The sequence below is a fragment of the Chanos chanos genome, chromosome 1, assembly GCF_902362185.1.
Source record: "Chanos chanos chromosome 1, fChaCha1.1, whole genome shotgun sequence".
Classification (NCBI taxonomy): domain Eukaryota; kingdom Metazoa; phylum Chordata; class Actinopteri; order Gonorynchiformes; family Chanidae; genus Chanos; species Chanos chanos.
In genome coordinates this window covers 10,406,907-10,423,055 of record NC_044495.1, presented here as the reverse complement: position 1 = coordinate 10,423,055, position 16,149 = coordinate 10,406,907, and the positions used below count along the sequence as shown (strand labels likewise).

Genomic DNA, 16,149 nt, shown 5'->3' with positions numbered 1-16,149 from the left:
TATGCTTGTGGATATTGCGAAATCTGAGGTTAGTCTCTCTGTTTTTATATAGAAAATTTAAAGCGATACCTTGCCGTTCTTCACTGAATAGTGAGCTACAACTTCATATACTTTAAAAGAGCGCAAAATTTAAATAGTTTCCGACATTTTCAGTGAGGGCTCTGTATGAATTTAAGACACACGACATTTTAACGTTTTCTCGAACGGCTGTAGATATTGAAGACAAGCTAAACGAACAAATTGTGTTTGAACAAATGTTGTCCAGTGTATAGTCAGTGCAGTGGAGCTACTTCCATCTCATATTTCCACTAGAAAACAAACAATAAAGATCTCCGAGAAAGACAGTAAATAAAGTAACGTGTAGATTTAAAAACTGTAGCCTAACGTATCCAACTGCCGGCTTCCCTCAAGTTTGCCGGTCAGTGAGAAACACGGTGAGTGAACAAGCCCCTTGCTGTAATCATTTGCAATAACTTAACTGCCGTACATATTGGCTAGAGTCTGTTTGGCTGATGTTTATGGGTGTAGCCTACTTATTTAAGGTGCGTATTAACCAAACGACGAATTTCAACGTTTGATACAAATGTACAGGTTAAAATATGTCTAGGACTGGTTTTCTGTAGACCTTGCATTTTCTTAATCTCTAAACAGGCTTTAAATAATGAATTAGACTTCTCAGGTGTCTATGAGATGATCCCGTACAGGGGGTGTGTTTCACTGCCACAAACGATAAACACTACATATAACCTACCTCCTTTAATATAGGGCTGATGAACACCAGACAGAGAATTTCTCGTTAAATTTATTGTTGCAAAACTGATTCGACCAACGCGGTCAAAGAAATGTAGAAACTGTTTTTTTCGTTTAAATACGACTTTCCCATTCTTCATTAATTCATAAATTTAATAGAGCTAACTCTGTATTTTGATTGTGCAGTTGTGAGGCAGTAGACGACTGAAATAAAATACTTGAATGTTTTGCTGGAAATTTACATCGCATTGTATCACCTCAAATCGTTCCTTTCACATATGTAGCTTATTTAGGCTACTAATTATTTGGTTGCCATTCACAATTAAACCGTAATTAATGTAACGCATATTAAAATCAAAATGATTTGCAGATGTTGACAGGCATTGTTTTAAAACATTCTTTTTTTCCCTTTTTTTCAAAATTATCAGCGAAAATATATGTATAAACTGACTAAATTCAATTCTATATTGGGGCCTTTTTTGCAGACTAGATCATTTTTCTGGGAGGGGTTTTCCCCATTTAATCTATAATATAATGTTAAAATTCCACATTTGTGTGAATTTCTTAATAGCAATAAAATTATGCACTGTGTTGTTTAATTCAATATTTACTGCCACTTTTTGTTGTAAAATGACCAGGAACAAATTTCACATTCTTACACTGTACTGCACTGTTTGTTCTCACCACAACTGGCCTCTGTATTTTTATTATTTTATCCTTCATTACATAGAATACTCATCTCTGTAAAATATTCATTGTGATTTTAATTAGAAAGAGCGTGTACATCGAACATTTTGCATTTAATATTTTCTGTTTACGGTTTATCTGCACGCCTCCGCAAATGTGAAATATCGATGGTAATACCGGCAGAAATGAAGGAAACAAAAGATAGGCCTATTTATCCCATTCGTCATGATTGTATTGTTTCTGGATTGATGGATTTTGGCTCGTTTTAAATTACTGTAAATGTTGATCTTGTTGCTGTGTGTGACCTCTGTGAAATTGGACGCTTTTGAATTTTCGCCCTTTTAACAACTGGGGCCTATGTGTCTGTGTGTGTGTGTGTGTGTGTAAGCAGAAGGTGAGTTTGATACAAATGGAGCAATGCTGGCAGGCCTATATTTATTCTTCAGCATTTTGGGCAAAGTTATATTATTTGATTTAAGATGATTTCTGTTTTATATTAAATGTAGTTTCAAATATTCTTGCATGTTCGGAAATGTAAAAAATGTTTCCGTTGGCATTTTGAAATAAAAATATGCATTTTCAGAGCGCACTCTAAAAAAGCCGTTACATTTACCTCCACGGGCTTTTTGTTCTAACTAAAACCTTGGCTGATTTGAGGGCTGCCTTATGTATTTTTGTAGCTACTGGGAGGTTCAAATTGAAATCTTTTCAAGAACCGCAATGCATTTAATGCAATAGACAGGCTTGAAAGGTTGTAGTTTGCCCCCCTCTCGAGTATCGGGTGGCTTTGACCGGCTCTGCGGCTGCTGGTATCGTTTTGCCGTATTGTGGGCGCTGGTTGGCAGGTTGGCAGGCTGGCAGCCAAGCGTAAATATAAAGCAAAACCAGCCAAGGGCTCAGAAGGTAAATGTGTTCGTTACTGGCACAGGAATGAACAAAATATCATACGTGTAGATTTCAAATGCCTCGGAATTGAACGTTGTAAATATTTTGTTGTTCAAACATTGCATTGTTTTTTCATTTTCAATTTTCACTTGAATTCTTATTTTTAAGAGCGTTTGATTAAGGGCGACTAACCCACATTTATATATGTTTTTAAGGCGTGTTAAAAATAAAACATTGCATTTTTACATGCTGTTGAGACGCACTGAAGCCAGTGAGCTATTTTTATGAGAACAGCATCGTTCATTTCGAAGCAGTCGCGTCAGTGTCGCAGACACAATTGTCTATCATCGGCCGTGTGTAATTCTGTGGTTGTGATGGAACCTAACAAATACCCTGGGGATTACTGATGCACTGTCTTGTGTAGTACGACTGCAATGCGCAGAATACACAGATGTATTTCATAACTTTCAAAACACAATGATGCCCTGACAGGAATTATTGTATTTTACTGCTAGTACAACTAATAATAATAATATCAGTGTAAGATGGATTTTACAGAGTAGTGTTCATTTGGAGGGACAGGGTGCAGATGCAGGCGTTGGAGGATGATGTAATGCTGTAATTGGCTTGTGCAGAGGACTCCAGTGATTGTGGGAGCCTGTGCTCTCCTGCAGTGGCCTGGAATGGTTGTGCTGGCTGGGCCGTACCACAGGTACTCACACACGAAGGAGGCTGACTGGGTCCGAGAGGAGAGCACCACTCCTCCCTTAGCACAGACGGCTGGCTGCCCGGGGGGGGGGGGGGGGGGGGGGGGATCAGGAGGATGATGTCATCTTTTTTGGCCCATGTACTTTGCCCACACCTTGATTAGAGTGTGCTTATGTGTGGCAACGGTGGGCGTTTAACACCGGAGGAATGTCACTGTTTTCCGTACTGAAATGGCGTGTCAGAGTCTGCTCCTCCTCTCTGGGCCATGCAATCCACTGTCATCATGTGAGCGGTGCTGGAAGACATTTTGTTGCAGTTCTTTTGTTGCAGCACTGTGGCTGTGCGTGTTTGTGTGTGTGTGTGTGTGTGTGTGTGTGTGACAGAGAGAGACAGAGAGAGAGACAGATCCAGGCACCTGCAGTAAAACGCAGCATTCTGTGTCTGATGAATGGTCAGCCAGCCTGTCATTAGTGTGGATCAAGTTGCACACCCCTCCTCTTTCTACTACACCTCCCCTGCTTATTAAGTTTTTAATGTGTGTGTGTGTGTGTGTGTGTGTGTGTGTGTAATTGCATGGTCTTTCTATGACAGTGTGCATGTGTGTCATTCCCACCGGGGCATGTCCTTCCCCATATCAATGAGGACAATGATCTGTGCAGTTTAGCCTTTTCACCTCCTGCCTCCTCTCCCTTGGCGAAGCCCTTGCTTTACAAAAGAAAAGAGCAAATATACACGGATGCTGGAGGTGTGGGCTCATGCCAGTGTGGAGTATCTGTTACCGGCTTCTAGTCTCTCCTTCTCCGTGCAGCATTACCCCAATCAGGCAGCTGGCTCTGGCTGTGTGTATTGTGTCACAGCACAGTGGAAATGTCTGGGCTGGTAACACTATTGTCCTACTATGCCTGCTGAATATGTTTTTGGAATAGACGGAATATTAGATGGCTATCAGTTTGCACTTTGCATGTTACCGTGTAATGTGATCCTATTCATCTTAGAACACGAACTCCTTACCAAAGGAAGCTGTGCCTGCGTTTAGCCTCTCCTGATAGTCCAGCTAAGCCTTATTGGTCGAAAGCCAAGTGTTATTTTAATATGTAATGAGGTATTTCAAGATCTTATTTAATAAACAAGCTAGATCCTTATTTGTTAAAAATTACAAGGTTTCATTTTTACTTTTTGTACAAGGTATAAGTAGAAATAGTAAATCTGGTAACTTTATTTTAAAACAAAACTGTTTAAACAAATAATAGTTGATTTTGTAATATAATAGATTCATTATAATAGATTTGTTTTCAAGATTTTATTACAGTTTCTTTCAGTGACTGATTTATTGTGTGCTCCAGCTAAAATTACGCTGAGACTCAAAGGAACTGAAAAGAATTTGTCTGCTAAGTTATTCATATAGTAATCTGAATCACTTTGATTATTTCTGCATCAGGCATTTTCATGCTAAACATAGAGTGTCACAGTATTAATCTACCCTAAACATTATCTACATCTAATTGACATGCAGTTTGTCAGTTGCAATGTTCACCTCGTCTTAGACATGCCACATTTCAGACATGTCAACACGAAGTTGTGCACTGGGCTGTGCAGACATGCCTGTGGTCGATTTTGAATTCAGTGTCATGTAGAAAACCTTTTAATTTTCCTCATCATCAGATAAAAACAGACTCTACTCCAATGATTGATAGTCGGAGAACAATAGGGCTAATTTACAAACCAGATGACCGATAAGAGAACAGAACCTTTTTGAGTAAAACTGCTGTAAAAAAAATTTCAACAACTTTTAATTAGGTTCTCCCTTAAAGTGTTCCTCAACAGAAACAACATTATTTCCATTTGCACTTTTTATGATACTGTGATTCAGCTTCTTTTGCACTAGTAATAAGTAAATATGTTTGGAAAACTGTGAAAATTATTATTAAGAGAGTCATACCAATTTAATTGTTGTTTTATTGATAAAGTCATATCTCCCTGAAACAGAGAGAGTAGCCTAAAGGTAAAATATGCAGTCTGTTTGTCATAGTTGCAGGTAAGACAAACATTAGCTTTTAGATTTTTTTTTAATTTAGTGCTTTCATTTTTTTTTTCTTGAACAGTTATTACACTGCTGATGCTGCAGACAGTCTGTATGGACTACGCTTCCCAGAAGGCAACATGAAGACTTCACTGATTTCAGGAATCACTAGAGTCACCCCAGTGGGACTAGACTGGACAAGTATTCACCTCTGCTCAGTCTGAGAAAAATACCTGAGGATATCTGCCACTCAGTGCACATACACAAAATTGTTTGTGCCCTTAGTCTGTCTCTCTGTCTCTGTTTTTCGATCAGGAAGAGGAACTAGACCACCTCCAGAGAGAGAGACAGTATTGTTGTGCAATGTGAATGGCCTTATGACTGTTACTTAAGACTGTTCTCCCTTCCACTGCCCTTTCTCCTCTTTCAGGATTTTTATCTTTGTCTTCACCATCTTGCCACAGACATTTCTCATTGAGCATTCTGTGGGATGTACATTGGATACAATTTTGATATTTGAGCCAAAGCTGAGTCAATGGTTTCCTGCTATTTTGGATTATAGCACTTTTTCCCAGCACTTTTTTTCCACCATGAATCCCCTCAGTTACCCCATCACGCTGCAGCTGCTGCTTAGTACTGTGCTTGGCCCCTGTCTGGGCCTGGAGTTTACGGGTGAACCCGGGCAGTGGGCTCGCTATCTCCGCTGGGACGCCAGCACCAGAAGTGACCTCAGCTTTCGGTTCAAAACAGACATGTCCACCGCCTTGCTCTTGTACTTTGATGACAGCGGCTACTGCGACTTCCTGCAGCTAATGGTGGTAGAGGGCAAGCTGCAGCTGCAGTTTAGCATCGACTGCGCCGAGACCACCATCGTCTCTGACAAGAGGGTTAATGACAGCAGCTGGCACTTTGCCAGCGTGGGCAGGTACAACCTGAGAACTGTGCTGGGTTTGGACGGGGCGAGCAAGGCGGACGAGGTCAGGCCGCAGAGGCAGTACATGAAGATAGTGAGCGACCTCTTCTTGGGCGGCGTTCCTCAGGACATCCGGACATCTGCACTCACACTGCCCACGGTCAAAGACCTTCCGCCATTTAAGGGAGTTATCACAGACCTGAAATATGGTAACAAGGAGCCCACTCTTATGGGCAGCCAGAAGGTTCGTCTGGATATGGAGGGCCTCTGCACTGACAACCCCTGCCAGAATGGTGGCAGCTGCTCCGTTGTAGATGGAGAACCATTGTGCGATTGTTCCAAGACAGGATATTTGGGACGATACTGCAGTGAAGGTAAAGAAATCGATATTTTTAAAATTTGACATCAGTGTACATTTGATTGTCACAGTGATGAAAAATGAACAAGCTTTATTTTGTTGCTAACACCTGTGTTCCGGTCTCCCCACAGAATTCACAGCATTTATTTATAGGATGTTATTTTCATGTCTCTCTCTCCCTCTCTCTTTTTTAAGGATAACAGATTTCTGTGTAAAAAAAAAAATCTGAATGTTTTATTAAAAGCTCTTTGTTTGCTGGCTGCTCATGCACAATGATAATAGATTAACAGGGGCTTGGGTTAATGATCATCTCCCTGGTACGTTCAGAGAAAGCTGTTCACCAGAACCCCATTTTCACAAAATCACAAAATGGCAGGTGTTTGAATTTTATTCTTTTGTGTTGAGAATTTTGTCCCATCTTTGATTCAATCATAAACCCATATCTTTTTTCTCATCTCTCTCTCTCCCTCTCTCTTTCTCTCTCTCTCTCTCTGATATTGGTCAGCTGAAAATTGATTTTGATGAAATGAATTATGTTTTGATATGTTATTCCAGGAAAGATGGGTATTTTCACTTGTACTACAGAACTAAGCTGTCTGTCTTTGGCCAGCTTTCTCAACAAATCTTTTCAGGCTTGAGATGCTGGTAGTCATGTGTGTGTTCTTCACCTTTTTATTTTAAGGTGCCATTTCTTATCAAATGGTTGTTTTTCTCCAGGGATTTTGGTGGCCACTCCACGGCTTTTACCTCATTCTTTCTTCAGAGAGACTAGTTTTGAATTTTCATATATTGAGATACTGTTTAGTTATATTTTTGAGGGTTCTGTCCTGAAACATTAAGATTAAAGTATATGTCATCAAATAACCATGATGCAACCTAACAACATATTGAGCATATAATCAAATTTTAAAGTATCATTCTTGACTCTAAGTGTTCTTTACACATCTATAAATTTGAACAATCATGACATATATGACAAACGTATAATATCAGAGTATTTGTATAATGTTGGTAAGTGAAAGGGGGGGAAAAAAAATATATCACAATTTCAGTTGTTCCTCTAAACGCTTTTTTAGATCCTGATGCATGATCCTGGTAATTCAAGGTACACTCTTATTCTGCTTCCAGTTTTGTACTGTATAAGTCCTCTGATGTTTATTTGTCCTTTGATCATTGCATAGAGAACAGGATACGTAAGTGAAAGGACTATCTCGTGACCTTATATGGCATTGTAGCAAACGGGATTTTAGTAGAGAAGGTTGATTTGTGTGAGAATGTTTAGGAAGGACGTACATCTTCATCCTCTATCTTAAGCTTTTCTTCTGCATGATTGAAGTGCTTCAATCAAATGAATGACAAAATGATTAGCGTGCTGAGCTGGTGCGTTTAGTTCTCTTCACTGCAGACACAATCTCACAGAAGGCTGCAAAACACAAAATGGCCGAGTGGGATGTTCTAAAACCCCCCAGTGTACAATTATTCACAATGCGCGTGGTAGTTATGTGTGAAGATTTATGATCCATTATTTTCTCAGCATGGTTTGGTTGGATGTGTGTGTGTGTGTGTGTGTGTGTGTGTGTGAGAGAGAGAGAGAGAGAGAGTAAGGGTGTGAGACTGAGTGTAAAAGTGTAGCTTTTGTGTGCGAGCATGTTTGTGTATTTGGCTGTGTGTGTGTGTTACCGGGACTGTTTTCCTGGCTGTATCTGTGAGGGACACGGCTCCCGTGGAGATGGTGTCCAGTACATCCAGTGTGTGAGGCTGGTCATCAGTAGTGGTTAGAGGGGCTCTAGACTCAGATTTATAGGCTGAGAACTGGACAGATAGCCTTGCTTTGATTTATTACAGTTGTTCCTTTCCATCTTGTTTGCTTGGCTCAGTCCTGCAGTCCACTGATAGAGGGTCACAGCCAAACATAAAAGCCCTTCTGATGGATCTGAACAGTGGAAGGCAGTCCAGACAATCTTTCAAAAATATATAACCCCATTTATTGGGCCACACACAGTTTATATGGATGCACTGAGAATCTTGAGGTTTAGATGTTCTGTGCTCTATAAAGAGATCAGAAATGTTAATCCACTTCCCTCAGCTTAGATCACATCACAAATTTTCATCTGGATTCCACAGGAATTTGTTATTTCCAGGAATATTTCACTGAAGTAATAGGACTTAGATGATAAAGACCCAATCAGTGTTTATCTATAGTCTTGCCAATCCGAAATCGCACATTTACAAATAAAGGTCTGTGTAGAAGGTGATGTTCAAGATTATACATTCGAGCAAAGTCAGCATTGTGGAAATTAGGCTGTAATATTTGTTTAAATGAGTACGGTCCCAACTGTTGGAAGAGCAACAGCATCTTGACACTTCCCTGAACTGGCAGATGGTTCAAATGGCCTTAGAACTCTTTGCTGGTATTGGAGCGTATGTTTCCTCGCTCCGTGGCAAGAGCGATAGCCGCACTGCAACATCATTTGCAAAAGCGCGTAATCTTTTGGCGGATTAGAATAATAAACAGTTGGCAGCCAAAGAAAAGCTCAATCTGTCTTCCCATGTGGATTCTGTTTGAATTAGAGCACTGGGGCTTACGGTTAAGCCAGCCTCTGTTTGCTCCTTGCATGTTGCTAATGTGAGCAAAATGAAATCCATTAGGTGTAGAGAACATCAGAGCAAACACCTTGTTCATTTCAAGTCAAAATTAAAAAAAAAAAAAAAAATACTGATATTTTCTACATTCTCAGCTTTTTGTCATTATCTTTAAAATCCCAGTATCCTGAATTACTTGGATTTCTGGATGGATGACTCTGGTGTCAAACTTGCATATATAATGAAAATGATGTGTATTAGATTTTGCTTGCATGAACAATGTAATGTACAATACAGTCCTAATGTAATGTTGGGTGTGGGGATGTTTTCATTTGCAGAGATGTTAAGGCATTATAGTTTCTGAAAATGTATTGGAGCATTTAAGCCTTGGAAGCTGTTTCAAAACAAATTATTCTACAGTTTCCATTAGAGGTAGAGCAAGCAAACATAGTTGTTGACTTGCAAAAATGAGACTTAGAAAGCCAGTAGAAAGACACCTTCACACACACACACTCACACACACACACACACACACACACGTACACACACACACACACACACACACACACACACACACACACACACACACACACACACACACACACACACAAGTATTACAAAGGGAAAAAAAAGAAAAAAAAAAAACAAGAAAAAAAGCTTTCAGACATATTAATACAGCAGTGAAAATAGGTCAGAGCACAGGGATAAGAAAGAGAGAGAGAGAGAGAGAGAGAGAGAGAGAGAGCAGAGAGGTGATAGAGAACAGCGAAGTCATATCCTGGTCAGACATTGTATCTTCAGTTGAGGATTATGTTTTGAGCCTGCACCTCATGTTCAGCAGAGCAGAGCATGCCTTGAGTCAAACTCTGCCCTACGCAGTGTCTCTGAACTCCTCAAACTCCAGACTCTGTTAGAGCCTGACTGATGCGTCTGGAGTTAAGTGTCCAACACCGAGAATCAAATAAGCAGAGCTGGAAAACACAAACTTACAAACTGTACCATGTCAGGAAAATAAGTGACCATGAGAAGAGCATGATAAGTCTGCCAGTGGAACAGGCAGCAATATCCGCCCAACTAAATTGATGTCTAATGTAGATTTGATTACTGTACACTAAAAGCGTTTAATGGAGTTGGACTCAATCAGGTTCTTCTTAATTTCCTGCCTTAATTGCTGTTTGTGTCTCTTAGCTGATTAGGGAACACGGTGCTCTGAAGTACTGGGACTACCACTTAATCTGCAGAATCTCCAAATGCATTTTCAATCATCCAGTGATGACACTAAATAGCTACCTTAGCCTCTGTTTTACCTTCATTTGTAGCTGTAAAGAACCAATCATCTTCTACTGCCTTGGTTCAGTTAGCTCCATATTTGGGATCCCCAACAGGTAGAAAAAACTCCACTGGTCTCCTTAAAATGGATTAGACCTGTGTACTTGATCAGATGTTCACCTCTACAGCGGAGTGCAATAAAGCATCTTCCCAACCTGTTTAGTGGTGTTCAGTGCTCTGTGGTCTGGGAGTATAACAGATTGTGTTAATGAAATGACTGAAACCCTGCCCAACGTTCATTGCCAAAGGCAGCCCTTGTGAGAAACCCATGTCTGCAGTGAGTGAGAACTAACAAGCTCTAAGTATGGCTAGTGCACTGCCAAAGCATCACAGTGTCATAAATTCAGCCCCTTTCTTTCTGGGAACACTGGCTATACAGCCTGCCTGGATTTATGGCTTAACAGTGGATGTGGGGAAAGTGTGTGGAACAGGGCATAGATCTTTCGGTTCTTCTGTCAAGATGTGTGGGGTCAAATGTTGTTGTTCTGTTTCCTCTCCTGAAGAAACAAGGGCAGAGATACAGCGATTTGAGAGGGTTTTTTTTTCTCTGTACCATACATGCACAGGGTAGGTATAGCCCTGTGCATGGAGACATGAGTGCTGGAATTTTGCATGATAGATTTCATGCAAAGACAGTTTGAGTGAGTTCTAATGTCTGCAATCTTTCCCTCTTTTCTTTTTCTTCCTGTTATATCCTCATTGCTGCTGTCGTGACACCAGAGGTCAACAGCGTCCCAGGTGAGTTAAAAAAAAAAAAAACTTGTACAGATTTCCGAATTCTGCAGTCTTAAAAAATAAAGAAGTAGATAGATAAATTGCTTTTTCAGAAATTTCAGTCAGAGCTCCACTTTCAAAATGCAAGCATGTTATTGTTTTCATACATTTTCTATATTGCTAGAAAAGTTTTCCTGAATATCCAAAAAGTTTTCCCCTAGCACAGTGCTCTTCCCTACAGTGTTTTAGATGGTCAGTTTTTCTATATGGGATAACAGAGGACATCACAATATTTAAAAAGTTTTAAAATGTGTGTTGTAAAGTGTTTTCTTTCTCTCTTCCCTCTCTCTCTCGCTTTCCTTTGCCTCAAGGGTTAGCACACATGATGATGGCTGAACAAGGTATGCTTCTCCTCCTCTGTGTCTTCGCTCCTGTAGGAAGACATTATGCATGCTGAAAGTGCCTTACTGAATTTTTATCTGCTGTGGGCTTTCATTAAGCTTGAAAACAGCTGGGGTGTTGTCTTTCTGACTCCGTATTTTTTCCATCTCTGACATGCAGTGAATACAATGAATACTCTTCTCTAACTCTTTCCCCCTGTCTCTTCCCCATGCTGCTTTCTGTCTCTGGATATTCTCTTCTCCTCTCTTCTTTAGCCAAGAGCAAAGGTACAGCAACTCGCTCTTTTCTCCTCTTCCTCTTTGGATGTGGCGTGAGATGTGTTATTGTGTAGAGAACCTCAGTGTGTGTTGTTATGTGTTTACTCCATCATGTTTAGCTCTCTCTCCTAATGACTGCTCACCATGGTGCTTGGATTACGGGACTAATTAAATGAGCTTTAATTGAGGGGATATAGACAAAGGGCATAGCGAGTACAGGAGGGAATGGACTCTCTTATGGCTTTAGGCAGAGTTGGTATTCGCTTTTCTAAAGACGGTCTCGCACTCACCAGCCTTGTTTGTTATGTCTTGAACAAATTTCTCAAGATAAGAATTAGGAAAGATGATATATATGTTTTTTTTTTTTTAATGTAGTTTTTGTTGTGGTCTAGGTGTTTTTTAAATGTGAGTATTGTGTGCTGATATTATATGTGCATTTTTTTTGTAACAATTTTTTATTTATTACTTTAATATTGTTGTTTTGCTTGCTGTTTACCGAGGTATAACAACTTCTGGTTTCTTTTATTTTTCTGTTACGATTTTGACTGTCATTATGAAGTGGGACCCAGAGAGAGAGAGAGAGAGAGAGAGAGAGAGAGAGAAAGAGAGGAGTATATTTTTAGTATGTTGCTTGAATTCTGTTGTCAGTCATTCAGTCATCCTTGATACTATTCTCTGGAGAGGACTGGAGATGAGGCTCATTTAGGTCTGGACTGCAGCAGATTCTCAGCACATGACTCATGTCTGCCCCAGTCTCTGATGGACGGCACATGTGACTCAGAGAAATGATTGATTTGCACCTCGTCGACCGGGTCTTACACATCCCACTGTGACATGCTAAACTGTGTCTCTATTAGGCTGTATGATGTCACGATGCATATACAACCGTGAGCAATCCACATCAGCTCTCAAACAATATTGTCATAGAGGAAAGGTTACAAGATAGAGAAAAGTCATCTACAGGAATGGATCAGTGTTTGCTTTTTTTTCCTCATTCTGCTCTCATGCTGTTGCCATACCTGGAATGGGAGCATGAGCACGATGCTCTTTGTTTTCAATACCACATAAGGCAGCCACTTACAATCCTGGTGTAAACATTGAATTACAAATTCATCATGTATTATCACTGAAAAAGAGAGAGAGACATAGAGATGTCAGTAGTGATCTCACTGTACTGTCCACTTTTTTTTCAGTTTGGCCCTCATTCAGTCCAAACTGCCTTTGCAGACTCAGATTTTTGCCCCCCCCCCAAAAAAAAAAAATCAGTAAAGATATCCTTTTCTTTCTTTTAGTTCCCTTCAGTTTTAGCTTTGTCAAGTTTCTTTATCAGCAGTTACAGGCCCACAGTTGCTTTTGGAGTGTTCTGATTTCTTTGGAGGGGCTCAGTAATACAGAATCAGTCACAAACTTTACAGTGATGCAGTTATTGTTGTAGAGCCTCAAGCTATCCATATAAAGGAGACAGAGGAACATACACACCACACCAAACACAGGGAGGCAGCTATTATTGTGTATAGTGACATATTTTTTTCCAAGGGGATAGAGCTCTTTGCAGCTAATAGCTGAAAAGTTCAAAAAGAGAGAGAGAATACATTCACAGGGGTGTTTATCCAGAATGCAACGGGGAGGGTCACCACAGACTTTAGCCAGAAGACGTTTGATTATCTAATTGACACTCCGTTATACCTTTAAAAATGTTAACCTCGCAGTTTGAAGCTCTTCAGTTCTTGCGAGTTGTTCTTCATAGACACTCCACCACAGTGTCAGAAGCAATGGCAGGTCGAGGAAACAGACTGCTGGGGGCTCGCTGGAGCACTCCCTTGGTTTTCACGCTTTGATTTAGTCAGGCCCTTTTGCTTCCCAGCGTTCAAACATCCAGTGAAAACTGAGTAGATACAGTCTGAGGCTTTTGGGGAGGAATCTAGTCTATAACCAGTCTGTATGCATCAGGACTTCTCTACAAGGAGAATGAGATGACTGGAGGCATCTGCTGCTGTGTTTAGACTGACTCGGGTCCTCCAGGGCTTTGTGGACATTTAAAAGAGAGCAGAAGAGCAGGGCAGAGCTTAGTGTTGCTGTGCAGTTGGACTGCTAAGTCAGAGTCACACAGTCAGTACCGTCCTGTACAGTCAAGCTGATTTATTAGCACGCACTCGCTGGCGTTGCATCAGAGTCCCTGTCATATTTTAGACCTGTCTGCAGCACCGTCTCGACACCTACGTTCTCTGCTTGTGTTAAATCCCGCTCGGAGACTGGGGACATTATTACAAATCAGTGGTGCTGTCTGCCTGAGTTAAGGCGACAGCACTCCCATTTATGCTCCCATTTGCATTTCAGCTGCGGAGAATGACGCCCCTGAAATGTTTATTCATCTCGAGTCACTTTCCCTGGTACCTTTCTTGCTGTTTTTCTTTCCTTTTTTCTTCTACATGACAGAGTCTATGAATAAAGTCACTGTAGTGCTTTTTTTTTTTTTTTGTGAATGATTCAGAATATCCTGAAACACGTTCGCTTTTTAATAAGCAGCTTCAGCAGGGACAGCTAAAGGAATGTCTACACACAAACTAGCAGAGTGTGTCCTAATTATTATGATCTGTAGTATGACAGGGTAATATTTACATCAGCTGAAAGGGGTGCGTTTGGGAGCAGCTGGTTTTTGAGCCCTTGGCTTTTTATCTTTTTTCTTTTTTTTTATTTCATGTCTCTTAGATGAAACTACAAGCTTGTTTCTCTGTCATGCCAAACTGAGACTGATCATATCAGTCAAGTTGCCATTCTCTGTGCTGGCATTGGCATATGGCGACAAACAGTGGCAGGTCACCGAAATGAAATGTGCACCTCCAGGGACCAACCTCTTCTCCGCTTTCTCTTTTTCTCTCTGTGCTTACCCTTTTCCTCTTCTTCTTCTTCTTCTTCTTCTTCTTCTTCCTCCTCCTCCTCCTCCTCTTTAACCTCAGTGTGGCATAGCTTTGAGTCCCCAAACAGTTGTGCTGCTCTGAAAACATGGACTGTATTGATCTGAGTGCTGCTCTTCTGGTCCAGGCTTACACTTAGCTGTCCATTGATTGCAGTCTCAATCACTTCTCTTAAATTGAGCTGCTATATCTGCTGAGGCAAGTGGGAGGACTAGTGTTTTGCCTGTCCCCCCTTCTTGTTCTCTCTCTCTCTCTCTCTCTCTCTCTCTCTCTCTCTCTCTCTCTCTCTCCCCATGCTGTGAAACAGAAGCTCAAATACCTGTCTCTCCCACTCTGTCTGTGTGCCTCTTAAACAGCCAGAGCCTGTTTGAAGTTTGTCTCTGAGGGATTTGAATGCTGACTGTACTCTTTTCCTTTCTCTTTATGTGGAGGCAGAACTAGAGGGTCTCACTCTCTTTAACTTGTGCTTGTTTCTGTTGTCATTGTACTAGTGTAGTCTTTTGATTTTATGACCAGTGTCACACGAGAAAACGGGAATGAAGTAAGGAAGTACTTTATTAAAATGTTTCCTTAGTGGTAATGAAGCTTCACATTATAGCTAATAAATTGCTCTTTGTATAATGCCATTACATCATTTATTTTTAGAATAAATAGATTACGAGCGGCAATTGTGCCTTTGTCTGTTATGTGTAATGTATGTATAATGCGCTATAGCCTGTGTAATATTATAATATGATATTGTAGGAATGCAACCATCACTTGAAGGGTCCTCTCCCTCCTGAGCTTTCTGGTAAAGTTCACTAGTTCATAAGTCATTTTTAGATATTACTCCTTACGGGAAAGGGGTAACTTGGATGACCTTTGTGAGAGTAACAGGGGAGAGACAGGCCTGTCTTCCAGTAAAAGGAGGGAAATAAAACAGACAGTGGTTCCCACTACGCTGATGAACTCACACACAGGATAATGAATTGCAGATACATTATGCAAATAATATGCTAATTATCTAATCAGATTTGATTCCATTAAGGATGTGCCCAGCTTGCTAACCTTGAGGAGGCACTGATAATCAAACACTGATCAGCTCTGAGTCTCCTTATCTTCCCCCATTTCTCTCTCTCTCTCTCTCTCTCTCTCTTTTTCTCTTTCTCTCTCTCTCTCTCTCTCTCTCTCTCTCTTTATTCTCCTCCCCTCTCTCTTTAGTTTGTAACTGGATTTGAAAGACAAGCTCCTCATGTATTTAACAGTATTTCAGGCTATACCTCAGGGTATTTGTCCAAGAGTTCTGTTCTGTTTAATTTGGATTTATTAGCTAAGCACATGGAAATGAGAGTATTGAAAAGGTTGCTCTGTTGATTTTTCGTCTCTGGTGTAATGTTTGCCAATGATTTTCTTTGTAAATGTTATTTCACCGTAACCTTTTATGCTGAATGGAAAGAATGAAGAATGAGATTTTTTCCAGTTTTAAAAGGACATTGAATCAAACAGTCTGATACTATCTGATACATAAAATTTCTTGTTCCCCACCCAAAGGTATTGAAATATTTAGGATTTCTGTATATATTTGACATCTGAAGGGGATACAACTTAATGAACCGTGTTTCAGCACCTCACTTCCATCATTAATCATA

General features: G+C 40.4%; 1 protein-coding gene across 15 annotated transcripts in view; it reads left to right on the top strand.

The window, feature by feature from the left end:
• Positions 1-5,545: 5,545 nt before the first annotated feature.
• nrxn3a (neurexin 3a) overlaps positions 5,546-16,149 on the top strand; it is a 217,158-nt gene continuing 206,554 nt past the window's right edge. For 7 of the 15 annotated variants that reach the window (XM_030787564.1, XM_030787536.1, XM_030787529.1 and 4 more), the window contains exons 1-4: positions 5,546-6,337; positions 10,954-10,971; positions 11,319-11,348; positions 11,604-11,615. In XM_030787564.1, the coding sequence (XP_030643424.1) occupies positions 5,641-6,337; positions 10,954-10,971; positions 11,319-11,348; positions 11,604-11,615 (757 nt within the window). In that variant the 5' untranslated portion in view covers positions 5,546-5,640. Of the gene's footprint in view, positions 6,350-10,953; positions 10,972-11,315; positions 11,349-11,603; positions 11,616-16,149 lie in introns of all 15 variants that reach the window. The other 8 variants (XM_030787596.1, XM_030787588.1, XM_030787573.1 and 5 more) reach the window with 4 other exon arrangements.